Source organism: Ovis canadensis, chromosome 25, assembly GCF_042477335.2.
Source record: "Ovis canadensis isolate MfBH-ARS-UI-01 breed Bighorn chromosome 25, ARS-UI_OviCan_v2, whole genome shotgun sequence".
Taxonomy (NCBI): Eukaryota; Metazoa; Chordata; class Mammalia; order Artiodactyla; family Bovidae; genus Ovis; species Ovis canadensis.
The window spans coordinates 20,818,100-20,836,571 of record NC_091269.1 but is presented as its reverse complement, the minus strand read 5'-3'; the positions used below and the strand labels follow the sequence as shown (position 1 = coordinate 20,836,571).

General features: G+C 42.8%; 1 protein-coding gene and 1 long non-coding RNA gene across 2 annotated transcripts in view; one reads left to right on the top strand and one right to left on the bottom strand.

The window, feature by feature from the left end:
* The window catches only part of FMN2 (formin 2), a 354,330-nt gene extending 352,311 nt beyond the window's left edge, over positions 1 to 2,019 (top strand). The window contains exon 18 of the mRNA XM_070289497.1: positions 516 to 2,019. Coding sequence (XP_070145598.1) covers positions 516 to 542 — 27 coding nt within the window. The 3' untranslated portion in view covers positions 543 to 2,019. The remainder of the gene's footprint in view (positions 1 to 515) is intronic.
* Positions 2,020 to 3,001: 982 nt separating this feature from the next.
* Positions 3,002 to 18,472, bottom strand: part of LOC138430409 (uncharacterized) — an 84,108-nt gene continuing 68,637 nt past the window's right edge. Inside the window, exons 2-3 of the long non-coding RNA XR_011253154.1 lie at positions 4,957 to 5,082; positions 3,002 to 4,862 (exon numbers count right to left, since the gene is read on the bottom strand). This is a non-coding gene — a long non-coding RNA (uncharacterized lncRNA). The remainder of the gene's footprint in view (positions 4,863 to 4,956; positions 5,083 to 18,472) is intronic.

Genomic DNA, 18,472 nt, shown 5'->3' with positions numbered 1-18,472 from the left:
ATTGTGTCTAACTCTTTTCAACCCCATGGACTATAGCCTGCCAAGCTCCTCTGTCCATGGAATTCCCCAGGCAAGCATTCTGGAATGGGTCACCACTCCATTCTCCAGGGGATCTTCCTGACCCAGGGATCAAACCCGGGTCTCCCACACTGTGGGCAGATTCTTTACCATCTGAGTCATAGAAGAGAATTAAATCACATTAACAATGAGATGAAGCCTCGGTTCAATTTTCATATTTATGTGTTTGTACATAAGACTGAAAATGAGAAAGGTGAGCTGATACACTTTCACATCGATTAGAAGCTAAATTTTGAAACCTTTTTTTCCCTCAAAAATATTAGTGAAAATTCTAAGAGATAAATAGATTTTACTTTTATCTTTTTTCATTTATGAGCTGTGGATCTTTAACCTTTTCTCAAAGAATTTGATCCAAATGAAAATACTATTCTAAACTCCATACACTCTTTAAAGTTATTCCTTCTGACTATTTCTCTTAACTGATGCATTTATTTCAGAAAGCAAAAATAAGCATGAAAACCTGACCAACGAAAAGCAGAACAAAAATGAGTCACTGAAGCCACTTTCACAGAATTCAGCCGGCCTGAGGGCAGAAGGAAACTCATCATTTTGATCATGTTTCTTCTTGGCCTCTTGCATAATCTTTATGCTTTCCAGACAGTTTACTGGTTGTTGAATTCTACACTGTATTCATATAAAAATGCAAAAGCAGTAGGCCAGTGGAGAATGTGACACCTTTTCTTTTTGTAAAAGTTTCTGGTATTTTACCAATAGACCAAAACAGCATGTGTAAGAGGCAGTATCTGCATTAATTCTGAACATGCTAAACAGTAACCTCCAACTTACTGTTGTGAGACTATTCCCTGTCACAGCGAAACGCTCTTTCTCCTGACGACCAGTACTCCACGTCACTGCATTTAGATTTATGGTTAACATGATATTTCTAGTGACTTGTTTGTATCAGTTTCACATCTACATATAAATTTTCTATTTTAAAATTGAGGTACCATTTATATGTGTCATAGATAAGGCTTTCCCAGCTCTTGGGTGGGCCTCTGTAACTATATATTTGTGAAAGAAGATTATCATTTTTTTTAATTCATCAGACAATGAATAGAAAAATAGCAAAAGGAAAACCCTTTCTATACATCATTTAATATAGGCAGGAATCATAATGTTAAGTTAAATGAGGGCCTTTATCAACCATGTCCTTTAGGACCTACATAAAGCCAGTCTGCAGCAAAGGTCAATTAAACCAAAGTCGTGCCTCTCGGTAACTTTTTACCATTGCCCTTCTCAAAGAAAATGACACAGTGCTTTTAAATGATCCTCATAAAATTGCCAAATATGATAACTGTTGGCAAAAAGAAATAATAATAACTTTTAGATGGATTGATATCTACCTAGGACTTGTTCATTAAACCCACCTGCCTGAGTATTGTGACTTGATTGGGGTTTTCTTTATGTGTTACAGCAGTTAATCAAAAGCTATGAAATGAGTATGCAAGAGTTTATGATCTAAAGGAGCCTAGGAAAATATTTTATTTTAGTTTGAGAGGGAAAAAGTATATCTCCACTCTTTCTGAGAGTATTTTAAAGTCACTCCTGAAGCATTGTGATGGCTTTGTCTAACATTAATAGATTTTTAAAAATGATATGTCTTGGGGTATGGCTATGAATAAAGGGGAGAATATGTTGCTATTGCAAACCAATTATGGAAGCAACTTACAAAGAAAATCTGAATTGTAACTATGTTTCTATTTGTGTAAAATACTGTCCTCACCTTTCAGTCTGTAGTTGATGTGCACAGACATAGTAGTGGCTCTCGGGTTGCTGTTCTGCCATCTTCCTGTCTCCTTCAGTCCCTCCATGTGTATATGAACTTTGATGATATAATGGGGCATTTAACAGAGATTGCTATGTGCAATACTGTATTTAGTGTTTCTATTTTAATTTTTCTAGGATGTTAATTTATATGAAAATAAAATGCATAATAAAAGAGTTCTGTGGCTATTGTGTATATATAACCTAAAAGTACATGCAAAATAGTTATCCCAGAGGGGAATTAAGTTAGAGCGTCTGTGTCCAAAGATTTTTGTAAGTTCTTATTTCAGGCTGAACAGTTATTAGTGAATGGTGAAAGTCGCTCAGTCATGTCCGACTCTGCAAATGAATGGACTACACAGTCCATGGAATTCTCCAGGCCAAAATACTAGAGTGGGTAGCCATTCCCTTCTCCAGGGGATCTTTCCAATCCAGGGATCAAACCCAGGTCTCCTGCATTGCAGGTGGATTCTTTACCAGCTTAGCCGCCAGGGAAGCCTGAACAGTTATTAGCAGTTAAGTATTTAACAAATGCTGGTTTGTAAAGATAAAATAATAATTCTGCTACACCAAAACATATTTTCTTAAGTTCAAATTTTCTTAATGCAGTTTTAGGGAAGAAGTATTTCCCCCTTTTGGAAATACCAGTATGTTAATACCTAAGAAGTCTTTTTTCTATAAGTTACAAATTAGTTGCAAAAATTCATATGATGTAGATTAAATGGTGATAAAAATTGAGTTGATCTCAGTGAGGCAGCTCACTTCCCTGGTGGCTTAGACAGTAAAGCATCTGCCTATAATGCGGGAGATCAGGGTTCAGTCCCTGGGTTGGGAAGATCTCCTGGAGAAGGAAATGGCAACCCACTCCAGTATTCTTGCCTGGAAAATCCTATAGATGGAGGAGCCTGGTAGGCTACAGTCCATGGGGTTGCAAAGGGTCGGACACGACCGAGCAACTTCACTTCACTTCACTTCAGTGAGGCAGCAGTGAGTGGTGACGTGAAGTGAGATCTAATTCCCTACCCAGGAACTGAACCTGGGTAGCCTGAATGAAAACCAGGAATCCTAGCCACCAGGCCAGCAAGGGCTAGAGGCTAGAAGCTAATTTTCCCTGGATCTTTGCCCCAGTGAAAAACATATTTAGTATGGAGGCAGAAACTGTAAGTGCAGGTACAAAGTTTATTATTAAAGACATAGCACAGCAACACGTGGGAAAGAACATAGAGAAACAGTTGATTTCGTTAAGTCAGAAGCAAGACAGAGATACACACCAGGAGAGCAAGGTTATGGGGGCCCCCCGCCCTAGTGAGAAGGAGTGCAATAAAGAGGTGGCTAAGTCGTTTATATAGGCCAGTTCTTCTGGGTCTTTGTCTTCCTTTCTGCCAATTTTCTGGTTTCTTTTTTCACATCCGACCTATCCTGGGACTCGCCCCTGGTGTGCCCACACCCCTCAGCTAAGATGGATCTCGAAGTGGGAGCTTCTGGCAGAAGCAAGACTCATTATGGTCTGGCATTTCCACCTGACTTTTGACCCACAAGGAGCCTTTCTGCACATGTGTAGTGTTTCCCTTGTCCCAAAAGGGGGTGGGGGGAGGGGAGATATCTTAATCCGTTATTCAAGCAGGATTTTGTCCCTCTTTGTCCTTGCCATGACTATTACTTTAAAGTGTTGAGACAAACGCTGGCTATTTATCATCTTTCTGTTGTTTCTACCATTTCAGAGAGCAAACAGGAGGCTGATTGTAAATGCCTCAACTGGAGTCCACCTATCTCTTGTCTCAGGAAATGTAAACAGAAGGCTAGTTGTAAATTTCTAACCTGGAGTCCATCTATCTCCTACGTCAGCGTTATGGGAAGACAATAAGATAGAGAACGTTATGATCCAAAGAGATGGAAATAGACAAGGGAATAGAAGGAAAAAGGAAGCGTTATGCTAATAGAAAAGCATTATTGAAGCTAATGGGGGAAAAAAGCTAATGGAAAAGACTTTCTTTTTTTTTTCCATAAATCATCTTTGAGTTTAGGGTCTAATTTTTTTCACTATAAGTTTTTTATCACCTATACATTGGCTTGTCATCTACTTTGTGCCAAGGCCTGTACTCATCACTGACATTTAAAAATGAAAAGAAAGAGGGAGAAATAGGTTAAGGGCCACTGTATGGTGAGGAACTGAAAATAAATTTTTGGCGGTGAGCACGGTATTGTGTGTGTGAAGTCGACATACAAGGCACACATGAGAGTTATGTAATATCATAAATCACTGTTGCCACAATTAAAATAACTTGAAAAATTAAAAAGGAAAACTGAATATCAAGTTGGAGTGGGGAAGAGTGTACAGCAGCAATTAAATTCATCGTAATGCCCAGTTCAAAGAGTACAAAATGCTAAATCCAGAGGGATGAGGATGAGGTGAGAGCTGGGGAGAAGAGAGGTCTCTGGGGGCACAGGGAGCTTCACTTTTCTCAGTTCCTGCAACCAGGCGATCCTTATGGAGGGAAGATGGTGCAGAGGAGAAAGGATGATGAGAGATGTCGCCAGAGATGCAGAAAAGGACATTGTGGCAGGAACTAAGGTAAGTTTGTTATGGTTTGGGATGGGGAATGCCCAGAGGTCATGTGGAGGCAAGGGGGGAGGGGGCAAGGGCACTGACGTGACACAGGAGCCTGTTTCAAGTGCCATCTTAAAAGTTCCAAGTGGGTATTTGGTGGAGATGATGAAACATTTCTAAGGAAGGTAACAAGCTGGAGAAAGAGCATGTCAACCAGAAGCTGAAGAGCCTGCCACCCCCCTTGGAAGAACTGGCCCCACGGATGACAGGAGGTAGTGAGGGGCTGAGCAGGGCAAACCTAAAGGATGATGAGCATCCTGCAACATCACTCACAGCAGTGGCAGGACCCGTGTTCCAGGTGACCCAGCCCGCCCTGCGGCAGCATGGAGGATGGGGTCTGTAGCTTAAAGGGGCAGTTGTAGCTCAAAGCAGGAATGGATGCAGGGGAGGCACTACCAGTACAGATGGAAACCTGGATGAAGAAAAGACATGGTAAGGAGGGAAAACACATGTGAGGGCTTCTTGAATTGTCAGATGTAAGAAACAAGAAAGTAGAATGAACTTACCATGACAGGCTGGTCTCTGGACTGTTATTTGGCAAAGCCTGGCTCCTGGCATCAGTGAGGCCATATAGGAAAGGGGTCCATTAAGTTCCTTCACAACCATTAGCGCCTGGAGAACCTCTGCTGAGCCTACCAAAAAGGCAGCTCTCTGAGTCTTCATCCCCTTATTTAGTTAGTTAATGTTAGTTGCTCAGCTGTGTTCAACTCTTTGCAACCCCATGAACTGCGGCCTGCCATGCTCCTCTGTCCATGGAATTCTCCAGGCAACAATACTGGAATGGGTAGCCATTTCTTTTTTCCAGGGGGATCTTCTCGACCCAAGGATAAAACCCAAATCTTCGTGGCAGGCAGATTGTTTACCATCTAAGCCACTAGGGAAGCCCGAAACCCTACAACACCCAGTATTCCCAGGTGGTCTCCTATCCAAGTACTAACCAGGCCCAACCCTAACTTAGCTTCCAAGACCAGAGGCGATGCAATGCATTAGCCCTGGTGGATCCAGGGAATTCGAAGAGGGGACGGCGTTAGCGAGGAGAACTTATTTACTTATTAATATAAGATTAGATTAGGAAGAAATAGTGTAGTAGGAAAATTGAGTGGAGAAAGAGGGCTGAATAACTTGGATTATGTGGAAGACCAATAAAATTCCAGACAAGGAATTTGCACCATCTACGTTGGGCCACCGTGCTCGCTTGAATATCTAAGGGTGCCTCGCCTTAGGCTCCCTTTCACGCCGGTCTTAACAGCCAGGGCAAGTAAGTAGACTTGGCGAGCCTCCGCGCCCCAGATGGGAATTCAGCCTGAAATTAAAGTAAAGAGGAGAGGGAGGGAGAGGGAGAAAAGGAGAGAGAGAGAGAGACACGGGGGAAACCAGCCCAGCAACTGGCTCCATCCTCTATTGTTCAGAAGGCCTTTTATACTTTTGATAAAACGTGGAGATCAATGGGTAATACAAAGTTATGCAGCGTTAGCAGCCCAGACTCTTATCAAAACCAGGCTTTTCTCTCTGCATACCTAGTTGTATACACAAGTCTTAGGTAATTTACATCATCTTCCAGCCAAAAGGGCCAATTAACATTTTACAGCCTTTTTTCTGATAAGGGTTTGTCAACCAGAAGACTTATTTGTGTTGATCTTCCCAAAGTCTGGTGCCATTCTCAGAAAGCACTAAATAAAGTTACATTCTTACATAGCAAGGACACAAGAGGAGTGCAGTGATATATAACAAAGAGAAAAGTAATTAACTCAAAAGTCTAGTGTTGCTAACATCAAAACTACTATATATCTTTTTCCATATCCCGTTTACATTGATTAACATCCTCCCAGGTGCCTAAAAGATAAAGAATATGGAGGCCTGGCGGCAGTCATTGAGTCAACAGTGAAAACCCGTCACCAATATAATGTTTAACTCTTTAGAAAAGGCTCTGTATCTTTAAGATGCTTTAAGCTTTGTGCCTCTCGTGGTTGGGGGGCTATAAGCAATTCGAAAGCTGTAAGAGGTCTAGGGGAACCTGTTAGGCAAGCTAGAGAGCTAGCAGAGAGGTTTTAAGTGAAACATCCCTTTCAAATGCAGAAGACTAAAGCCCTGAGTTTACTTTTTCCAGAGAATATTAGAAGAGTGGAAAAGCAGGCAGATTCTTATTTTTGGGGGGTGGATGCTCAGGAAATTCCAGAGGGAAAACCTGAGGTCTGATTAGCCTTGCCATCAGAGCTCTGCCACATGACCTTGCCACGGGTGGAATTCCTCACGCTGGCTCCCGACAGTAGCCATTCCTTTTTTCCAGGGAGATCTTCTCAACCCAAGGATCAAACCCAAGTGTCCTACGTGGCAGGCAGATTGTTTACCACTACGGAAGCCTGAAACCCTACAACACCCAGTATTCCCAGGTGGTCTCCTATCCAAGTACTAACCAGGCCCAACCCTAACTTAGCTTCCAAGACCAGAGGCGATGCAATGCATTCAGGGTATTATGGCTGTAGACTGGCTTCATTCTCTGCAGGGCACTTATCACTACCTGAAGTAATACAGTTGTAATAGGGCTGGGGCAGGTGGAGCTGCAGTGCCAAACAGCCACTGGTCAGCATTGCAGTGGGCACCAACCCCTCCCCTTGTGTATGAAAGGAGCCCCAATTGGGTCTGATGGATTGAGCGGCTAGTCTGCCATCTTCTTGGTCTGCTAGCTTTCCAATTAAAATCATTATTCCTTGTTCCAACACTTTCTCTCCCAATTTACTGGCCTGTTGTGCAGTGAGCAGAATGAGCTTGGGCTCTGTAACATGTCCTGCTCTTCTCGTCTGTGTGCTGATGGGTCCTACGCCATTTTCGTGATTATAGCTTCATGACACTGAAGTCAAAGCATAAGATGCCTCCAGCCAGTTCTCATTTCTGAGGATTCCTTTGACTATTTCCACATGAATATTAAGAGGATTTGCTCTATTTCTGTGAAGAATACCATTGAAAGTTAGGCAAAGAATGCATTCACAGTGGACATTGCTTTGCAAAGAATGGACATTTTAACAACACTAATTCTTCCATTCCATAAGCATGGGATATCTTTCTATTTATTGGTTTCTTCTTCATTATATTCATCAACATCTGAAAGTGTTCAGTGTGCAGGTCTTAGAAGCCCTTGGTTAAATTTATTGCTTGGTATTTTGTTCTTTTTAATGCAGTTGTCAATTGGATTGTTTTCTTTCTCTTTCTGATGGTTCATTTTTTGTGTTTAGAAGTACAGTTGATTTGTATGTATTGATTTTGTACCATTACTGAATTCATATGTTAGTTCCAATGGTGTTTTAATGGAATTATGTAGAAAGTTATAACTCAAAAATCCCACTGTTTCTATCACATCCAGGTCATTCACAACATGGAAGACAAAGTGGCTCCTACTGGCAGCTTCCCACAGTGCCTGTCAATTGCACGGGGCGATCAGGTTCATGAGTTTGTATGAAGTGGATCTAGGTAACAAGGCTTGCCCTCTATTAGGAAGTCTGATGTTTCCTCTGATTTTCTGGTGTGGTATTGATAAGGTGTTTTGGAAAGTTTTTGACTTTCCCGTAATTCCAAACGTACAGAAACCGGCGGTAGCAGAACAGTCTTGTGTATCTACACACTCAGAGTTCCCAGCCTTCCTTACTTGAGTGCGCTCACCACTTCACACAAGATTCTCCAGGGAGTTTTACCCAAGAAAGGAAAAGGGAACGTGTTCTTCCAGGGCACCAGCACGTCGTGTCCAAACGAGGAAATTACATGGTTTCCATGTTACAATCCAACCCAAGGCCCATTTCAGCTTTCACCAGCTGCCCCAACTTTAGGGAGACGTCTTTCCCCATTCTGATCCAGGTTTCTTTTCCTGGAACCATGACTGATACTTTTCCTCATTTTCACAACCTTGGTAGATGCAAAGTTCACAAGGTAAATACGACCTGAGTCATAAGATAAATATGGCCTTTTCTGTATTATAACATGTATTGGGACTTTATGTATTTTGTGTGTTTGTGTAGGTGTGTGTGATTAATTGTACAGATTATTTACCATTTAAGACATTTTAAGTACACTGTTCTGTGGCATTAACCACACTCACATTGTTGTACAAATATCTTCTCCATCCATGTTCAGAACGTTTCTGTTTTCACCAGTAAAACTGTGCTCATTAAAGACAAATTTACCTCAGCCCCTGGCCATTGCACTCTACTTTCTGCCTTTGAACTTGACTTCTGTGTGTACCTCATATAAGTGGAATCATGACATTTTGTTCTGCTTGTGACAGTTACTTCATTTATAATGGCTTCCAGGTTTCCGTTCACAATAGCACATGTCAGAATCCCTTCTTTTTTTAGGCTGAATCCCATTCCTTTGCATGTATGCCACCACATTTATTTGGTCCCCTCATCCACGGTGGACAGTTGGGTCACTGGCGCCTTTTGCTACCGTGATGCATACTGCTCTTGGGGTGGGGGTGGGGGTGTACTCATAGGTGCCCAGCCCCTGTTCCCAGTCTGTTGGGAGTATGCCCTGATATGGATGTGGCGGATCACAGGTAAACCCTGTGAGGGAGCTTCGAGGAACTGGCACACTGTTTTCCACATAGCCTGCACCATTCCACTTGATTTCTTTTATGGAAAAATAATAATGGTTTATGGATCCACTCCAATTGGTTTATCTATTTACCCACTGGTGAGCATTTGCACCATTTCTCCCTTTTGGGTCTTATAAAGAGTGTTGCTATCAATATATGTTTTCACTTCTTTGGGGTATATATCCAAGAGTAGAGTTGTTGAGCTGTATGGTAATTTTACATTCATATCATAGACATTTGTTGAATCGTTTTCCACTTGCACAAGTAATGTTTAAAGGTTCCAACTTCTCTGCATTGTTGCCAACATTTGTTTTTTTTTATGTTTTTTAAAAAGATATTTATTTGTTTGGCTTCATCAGGTCTTAATTGGGGCAGGCAGGGTCTTCCTTGTGTCATGAGATATCTTTCCATTGTGCACTATTGTGCACAGAGTCTCTAGTTGTGTTATGCAGACTCTAGACCAAGCAGGCTCAGTAGTTGTGGGGCATAGATTTAGTTGCTGTGAGGCACGTGGGATCTTCCCGGACCAGAGATTGAACCCATGTCTCCTGTATTGGCAGGTGGATTCTTTATCAGTGAGCTACCAGGGAAGCCCTACCTCCATGTTTTATTGAAGAATTTATACAGTCATGTCTTGGTACCCTTGGGGAATTGGTTCCAGAATACCCTAATTTTGGTATACTCAAGTCTCCTATATAAAATGGAATGGTATTTGCAAATAACCTGGGCAAGTATCCTCTTGTATACCTTAAATAAAATCTAGATTACTTATAATAACTAATACATATAATCACAGTATAAATGTTATAAATGCAATGTGAATGCTATGTAAATAGTTGCTGGCATGTGGCAAATTCAATGGTTTCCTTTTGAAACCCTTTGGAAATTTTTTTTCTTATAGTTTTGATCTGGAGTTTTGTCAGGAAGCATTTAACAGGCTTCCTGTGTGCTCTTTTGGATCTGTCATGAATCCTCTGTTCCTTATTAATTCCTGAATATTCAGGAATTAAGAGGAGTTGGCAAGCCGCTCCCAGGGCTGAAGAATGCATGCATTTCCTTTGTTAGTTTTTCCATACGGTGACAAGTAACTATTTACAACCCTCTTCCTTTTTATGAACCTTATGCTAAAAGTGATTATTTACAACCCTCTCTCTTTGGTATGGATTACCTTATGTCTCCTTGATAATTTGTAAGTCTGGACTTTTGATTTTTATCTTTGCTGAAAATAACTACCTTGTAAGACAGTATATATACCCACACTATCCATCAGAGCTTGGGTCCTCCGTGTCTTTCTTTCTCCCTCCCTCCTTCCCTCCCTCTCTCTCTCTCTCCCTCCCTCCCTCCCTCCCTCCCTCCCTCCCTCCTTCCCTCCCTCCAGCTAATTCTTTGGAGCACAGAAGGCCATTGAGCTCACTTTCTTGCCTGGGCTTCTAAGACCCTCTCAAGAAGGCACACTGTGCCTTCACCCCCTCGAGACGGCATCAGGTGCCTACGTGAAGCAGCACGAGCTCTGTGCCAAGAGCTTTATTGGTTTTCTGCATAAACCAAGGAATATCAGCCTCTCTCTCTCTCTCTCTTTTACTTTCCTATCATCGACTCCAGACCACCAGATTCTGGTCCATTAAAGGACCTCAACAGAGTTTGAATCCATGGATGTGGAACCCATAGATACAAGGGGCTGACTTCAATTTTACTTTTTACATTTAAGCCTTTTATATATTTTGAGATACTTTTTAGTACATGGCATGAGCTAAGGGTCCAGTTTCATTCTGCTGCATGTGGATAGCCAATTGCCTAGCAACGCCAATTGTTGAAAACACCATTTCCCCCCAATTTAGTTTTGTGGACTGTTGTGTAAAATGAGCTCATTATGAATGGAAGGTGTATTTCTGGAATCTCGAGTCAATACCATTCATGTATGTATATGTATAATATATTCATGTGTGTGTGTGTGTGTGTGTGTGTGTGTATACACACACAAGGGCTTCCCTGGTGGCTCAGATGGTAAAGGTGGCTCAGCTGGTAAAGAATCCACCTGCAATGCAGGAGACCTGGGTTTGATCCCTGGATTGGGAAGATCCCCTGGAGGAAGGCATGGCAACCCACTCCAGTATTCATCCTTGGAGAATCCCCATGGACAGAGGGGCCTGGCAGGCTATAGTCCGTAGGGTCACAAAGAGTCAGACACAACTGAAGCAACTTAGCATGCATGCACACATACACACAGGAATTCATGTGTGTATACACACATACACACACACACAATTTCATGTATATATATACACACACACGACTTCCCTGGTGGCTCACGGTAAAGCGTCTGCTTACAATGCAGGAGACCCAGGTTCGATCCTTGGGTCAGGAAGATCCTCTGGAAAAGGAAATGGCAACCCACTCCAGTACTCTTGCCTGGAAAATACCATGGACAGAGGAGTCTGGTAGGCTACAGTCCATGGGGTCACAAAGAGTCAGACACGACTGAACAACTTCACTTTCACTTTATACACACACATGAATTAATGTATATATACACACACACATAGGAATTCTTGTGTGTGTGTGTATATATATATACATATATATATAAACATGTATGTATATATATATAAACACATGTATGATGTATATGAATTCATGATATATACACACAAATTCACATATATATATTTATACACACATGAATTCATGTATATGTGTGTGTGTATACACACACACACTCCTGTATATATATATGTATATTTATACATACATGAATTCATGTATATGTGCATGTGTGTGTGTATATACAAATGGTATATGTGTGTGCATCCTGTGTGTGTGGTGTGTTAAAAATCAAAGCTCATGATCTAGGCAACCAAACCCATGATTATGTAGGTTTTCTTCTGTATTATTTATAGTTTATTTATTATTATTCTGTAATGTTTATAGTTTACTATTTTAAATTTTTTTGTGGTCAGTATTGAATGACTTTTGGTGTAAGTTGTCAAATTTGTGTCTAATTTCATTTCATTGTGTATGTTTTCTAATTGTTCTATAACTATTTTTCCTAGAGGTCCCATGATATTTGCCTCCATCCTTTTGAATTTCCAACATGCAGTGGGTTCAGTAGGACCACCAGCAGAAATCTAGGCCTCCCCTGAGCTAGGAATGGCTACGGCCTGCATTTCCCAGTTAGCCATCAGAGGGCGACAGTCCCACCTCTCTTACCAGTGCAGGGCCTCCGGATTCTGCCCCCAGACTTGGCCCTGCGCACAGCCTACAGGACATGGGCCTAGTCAGGACCTACCTGGGGTTTGGCTTCAGGACAACACAGCGCTGCGTCCACACTGAGAGGAGCTCAGTTCCCTCAGGAGCTCAGTTTCGACAAGAGGCCATGGGAAGAAAAGGTGAAGAAACAGTGAGAAGCTTCCTGTGCCTGGCTGGCTGTCTGAAGGGGCACTGTCTTCAGAGAACCCAGCAGAGGAAGGGCTTGATGTAGAAAACTGTGGGTTTGGATTAGTTTTGTGTGCAGTGCAGACAGTGTCCAGTGTCCTTTGGCTTGTGATGTTCTGTTTTCCAGGCAATTTATTGAGGGGAACTTCCTTTCCCAGGTGTATGTCTTTGGCAGACTTGTCATCAGTTAACTGACCACATATTAGCAGGATTTTTCCCTTGGTTCTCCCTGCTAATATTCTGGCTAGTTTCCTCTTTCTGTGCCATTTCTACATGGTTTGGTTACCACAGCCGCATAAGATGGTTTGAAGTCGGAGTGAGTTTCCTCCAGGTACTGTTCTCCTTTCTCAGGAGCCCCTTGGCTGTTCAGGGGCCTTTGTGGTTCCATGCAACTGTCAGGATTGTTCAGTTTTTGTGAAAAATACCATTGGAAGTATGCTTGGAATTGCATTGAATGTGTGTGCTGTTTGGGTTAGAATGGACATTTTAGGACTAAGCAGTCTTTCCATCCATGAGCACAGGATCTCTTTCCTCCATTTGAGTCTTCAAATTCTTCACCAATATCTTAATAATTTCAGTGTTCAAGTCTTTCATGTCTTTGGATACTTTTATTCCTAGGTATTTTGTTCTTTTGATGTTATTTTAAATGGGACTGTTTTCTTAATTTCTGTCTCTGATGGTTCATTATTTGTATACAGGAACACAGCTGAGATTTATGTATTCATTTTGGGTTCTGCAGCTCTACTGAATTCATACATTCTGAGAGATTTTTGGTGGATTGATCTCGAAAGCTAGAACTAGAAATCCCACTGTTTCTACCACATCCAGGTCATCTATAACACCCAAGAGATGGTGACTCCTAATAGAATATTCCCACAGTGTCCCTTACAATCATGTGAAACCCTACAAGGGTGAATTGTATCATCACTTGGGGTGAGTAGAATCTGGGTAGGACTTGACCTCTCTAGCCATGTTTGATATTGTCTTGACTTTTCTGTCCTATTGACATGGTTGTTTTGAGACGTAATTTATTTTTCAGTCATTTGAAACTTACAGAAAATGTTCAATAGCAAGACTCAAGGTATTCATATTTGCCCCTTCATACAATATACTCCAGTGTGTTTTATCCTAAACAAGGATACTCTTCCAGGAACCCAGCACATATCCCTGAAATGAGGATTATGAAACTATCTTCTAACCATCTGATCCATAGGTCCACTTCAACTTTCACCAGCTGTCCCAACTCTATGGTAGTATCTTCTTTCATTCTGATTTGGTGTTCTTTCTTTTATCTGGAACCTTGACTGAGACTTTCTCTCATTTCAAATCCTGGATGGATTTAAAGCATCAGATGTGCATGTGATCTGGGTGGCTTCTTTCACTTAGGATGTGGTCAGTGTTCATGCTGTAGCTTGCATCAATCCTACATTGTTTCATTGTTATTAAAAACACATAGCAACAGGTACCTTACAGTCAACATGACATAAGGAAGGATAAGACAGGGGATGAGAAGCACAAGCAGTGAGCACCTCTCAGGCTTTTAGGAGAAAGGTGTCAGAAATGTCTCCACACTGGCTAGGCAGAGCCCATAGGAGGCAAATGAATGGAAAAGCAAGCTGCGACGTCTAATCTCTCCACTGCCAGCCCCACAACCCCAGGTTCCAATCTACCAGCCCTACTGTGCACAACCAGACACCAAAAGGAAGATACATAGACTCTTGACTTAGGAAGCCAGGCTCCATGTTGGGGTCACACAGCGTGGTCACATGATCATATGGACTCCATGCTCACGTCCCCTGTCCTCACAGAAACATCCACAGGTCACTACATGGGGCTTCCTGGGGCACTTGTGAATACGAGAAACTGCAGTGGTAAAAGGAGGGGAGAAGGCACAGATGGGAGCATGGATGTGGGGTGGTCTACAAATTACCAAAGACCTGAGGTCCTTGATACTAGGAGTTTGAAAAAGGTTTTTTAATATGTAAATGGGGAAAGGAGGCCCATTTAATAAATGGTGCTCAGACAATTTGGCATCCAATTGGAAAACAAAACTGGATTCCCTACCTCAAAAAATGCCACCAAAGCAATTACAGGCATATTAGGAACCTACATTTGAAAGGGAAAACTTTACAACTTTAAGGACAATTTTAATGAGGGCGTATTTTTTTAATTGAAGTAAAGTTGATTTACAAGGCTGTTTTAGTTTCAGGGGTATAGGAAAGCGATTCGGTTATTCAGTGATTTGTGTCTGAGATGCTCCTCAGACAAAATTCACTCCCTTTGGGAGGCCACTGGGCAATGCCCAGTATTCAGCCAACAGTCCTATTCAGCCAACAGGTGGTGATGCTCAGTGGATGTTTGTTGACTGAATAAATGACTGCAATCACACACCGAAAACAAGCCTTGAGGCTGGGAGGGGATCCCCAATCCTGTCTCCAAACAGGAGGGCTTGATCCTGTTTGGTGTGGGTGAGTGAAATGGGGCTTGGGAAGGGAAGAGACCCATCACAAAGCATTTTGTAAGTAGGGGAAACTGGGTATGTGAGGAAGATGTAAGCAGGTACAGCCCAGAAACACATCACGGCAGGTCCTTCAGTTGCGCCCTCACCCCTGCTCTTGGGGCATCACACTGTCTCCTCCCTGAAACATGCTGAGCAGCTCACAGGTTTCCCAGAGGGGATGGTCACATGACCCCCACCTGACCAATCAGCATATTCCATCCTCCCTGGACACCTGTGATTGACTCGGGGCTGGACAAGTGACTACTCAGGGCATATGCTGGAATCCTGGAGAATGGAGGTTTATTTCCGTCAGGAACAGGGGATACCTAAGGTCAGCCTGTGGCAGTTGGAGGGAAGTGAGGTCAGCCTGTGGCAATTGGAGGGATGTGACATCAGCTTGTGGCAGTTGGTGGCCTTGTTCCATAAAGGCAGAGCTACTTGGGTGAGGATGACATCAGTAAGCAGAGCTGAGAGGTGGGGAAAGACAATTCCTGCTGATGTCCCTGAGACCCAGCTACAGTCCAGCCAGAAGCTGTGCCCGTGGACTTAGTTATGATCATTCTCTCCTGCTTGTTTGTTAGCTTGTTTGAGCCCCTTTGGGTTTGATGTCCAGCTGGCTAAGTGGAGACCCTGGAACTGCCAAGGTGTGGGTTTCATCTGGCTTCAGGGAAGAAATTCCACATAACATTGCAAGACTTATTTTAATCTGGAGATCTGAATAGATTCAATCTGCTGGAGCCAGCTATTAACTCTAAGATTCCCCTCATTAGTCCTCACAGGGTTAGTCCTGTTAAGGTAGCAGCTCCTGTCCCCGATTAAAGGACAAGACAGAGGTTCAGAGAAGGGAGGTAGCCAGGCTACAGTGAGGAAGTGTGCAGCCAACAGAACCCCCAGATCCTGCTCCTTGAACTCTGGGAAGCCACATGGTGGGGCTTGTCCATGTGAAGGGGCTAAGGCACCCAACCCCATGCAGGCTACCCTGGGGTCCTAAGGATTGGAAACTGCCATGCGGCTGCTTTGAAACTCAAAAAGAGCAATTCATACTGAAGGAAGGAGGGGACCTTACTTCACCAGACCCCACCCTACCCTCTAACAGCCTCTAAACCTGTACCCCTTTCTCCTTTGCTTGTCAATTACGTAGTCATGCTCATGTGACCATATGCAGATGATGCAACAATTATGTAAGACAGCGAAGAAGAACTAAAGAGCCTCTTGATGAAAGTGAAAGAAGAGAGTGAAAAAGCTGGCTTAAAACTGGACAGTTCCTGGGTCACTGGCTCCCATCTGGAGCTGCTAAAGGGGATACTCCCCCCATCATACCCGGGGACTTCTTCTTTGGGGCCTTAGGGTCTGTATTCTCTTGCACACGAGGCCTTTTCCAGAATATACAGGGAACCTCACTCAGTTTGAACAGGATGCATCTTTCTCTCTCCATATCTCTCTTGAAACTCAGTTCCGGTCCTCCTTTCTCTACATTTCAGCCTCCCGTGGTGCCACAAGAGAGACCCACTGACAAACGATAGCACAGGACGGCAGTTGGGAAGCTCTGCTTACAAGAGACCTTGCTCTTCATGCTATAGAGGTAGTGAAGCCCCCAGGGTCTGGAAGCAGTCCTTGGGCCAAACTGAATCCACAAGAGTTTTGACAGCTCAGGCTTCCAGCCATGGTAGGGATGGGGCAAGGTCCCTGAGGTTCTGAAGGTCCATAGTGTGCAGGCTCAGGGTGCACAGAGAAAAGGCAGAGGCCTACCTGGGGTGTTCACAGACCACTTATAGACAAGCTAGCCAGGCCAAAAAGACACCATAGTGCCTGAGCTGCTTTTATGGGTGAAGGGTGTGGGGGCAGAGGCAGAGTCTGCTGGGAACTCCTTAAGGACAGACAGTTTTCAACTAGGATTTGAGGCTGTATCATTTAGTTATGTCTTTGGCTGAAATGATAGAAATCCATACTTACAGTGTCTTCATCAGTTCAGTGGCTCAGTTGTGTCTAACTCTTTGTGACCCCAGGCTTCCCTATCCATCAGCAACTCCTGGAGTTCACCCAAACTCATGTCCATCTAGTCGATGATGCCATCCAACCATCTCATCCTCTGTTGTCCCCTTCTCCTGCCTTCAATCTTTCCCAGCATCAAGAGTCTTTTCCAATGAGTCAGTTCTTTGCATCAGCTGGCCGAAGTAGTGGAGCTTCAGCATCAGTCCTTCCAATGAATATTCAGGACTGATTTCCTTTAGGATGGACTGGTTTGATCTCCTTGCAGTCCAAGGGACTCTCAAGAGTCTTCTCCAGCACCATAGTTCAAAAGCATCAATTCTTCAGCTCAGCTTTCTTTATAGTTATAGTCCAACTCCCACATCCATACATGACTATTGGAAAAACCATAGCTTTGACTTAGATGGACCTTTGTTGGCAAAGTAACATCTCTGCTTTTTTTTAATATAAATTTATTTATTTTAATTGAAGGCTAATTACAATATTATATTGGTTTTGCCATACATCAACATGAATCCGCCACGGATGTACACATGTTCCCCACCCTGAACCCCCCTCCCACCTCCCTCCCCATACCATCCCTCTGGGTCTGCTTTTTAATACACTGTCTAGGTTGGTCATGGCTTTTCTTCCAAGGAGGAAGCGTCTTTTAATTTCATGGCTGCTGTCACCATTGGAAGGAATTTTGAAGCCCAAGAAAATAGTCACTGTTTCCATTGTTTCCCCATCTATTTGCCCATGGGACAAGATGCCATGATCTTAGTTTTCTGAATGTTGAATTTTAAGCCAGCTTTTTCACTGTCCTCTTTCACTTTCATCAAGAGGCTCTTTAGTTCTTCTTCGCTGTCTTCCATAATTGTTGTGTCATCTGCATATCTGAGGTTATTCATATTTCTTCCAACAATCTTGATTCCAGCTTGTGCTTCATCCAGCCCACCATATCACAGGATATACTCTGAATATAAGCTAAATAAGCAGGGTGACAATATACAGCCTTGATGTTCTCCTTTCCCAATTTGGAACAAGTGCATTGTTCCACATCCCATTCTAACTGTTGCTTCTTGACCTGCATGCAGATTTCTCAGGAGGCAGGTAAGATGGTCTGGTATTCCCACCAGCTGAAGAATTTTTCACAGCTTGCTGTGATCCATACAGTCAAAGGCTTTGGCTTAGCCAATAAAGCAGAAATAGATGTATTTTCCGGAAATCTCTTGCTTTTTCTATGATCCAACAGATTTTGTCAATTTGATCTCTGGTTCCTCTGCCTTTTCTAAAACCAGCTTGAACATCAGGAAGTTCATGGTTCACGTATTGCTGAAGCCTGGCTTGGAGAATTTTGAGCATTACTTTACTAGCATGTGAGATGAGTGCAATTGTGTGATAGTTTGAACATTCTTTGGCATCGCCTTTTTGGGGGATTGGAATGAAAACTGACCTTTTCCAGTCCTGTGGCCACTGCTGAGTTTTCCAAATTTGCTGACATATTACGTGCAGCACTTTCACAGCATCATCTTTCAGG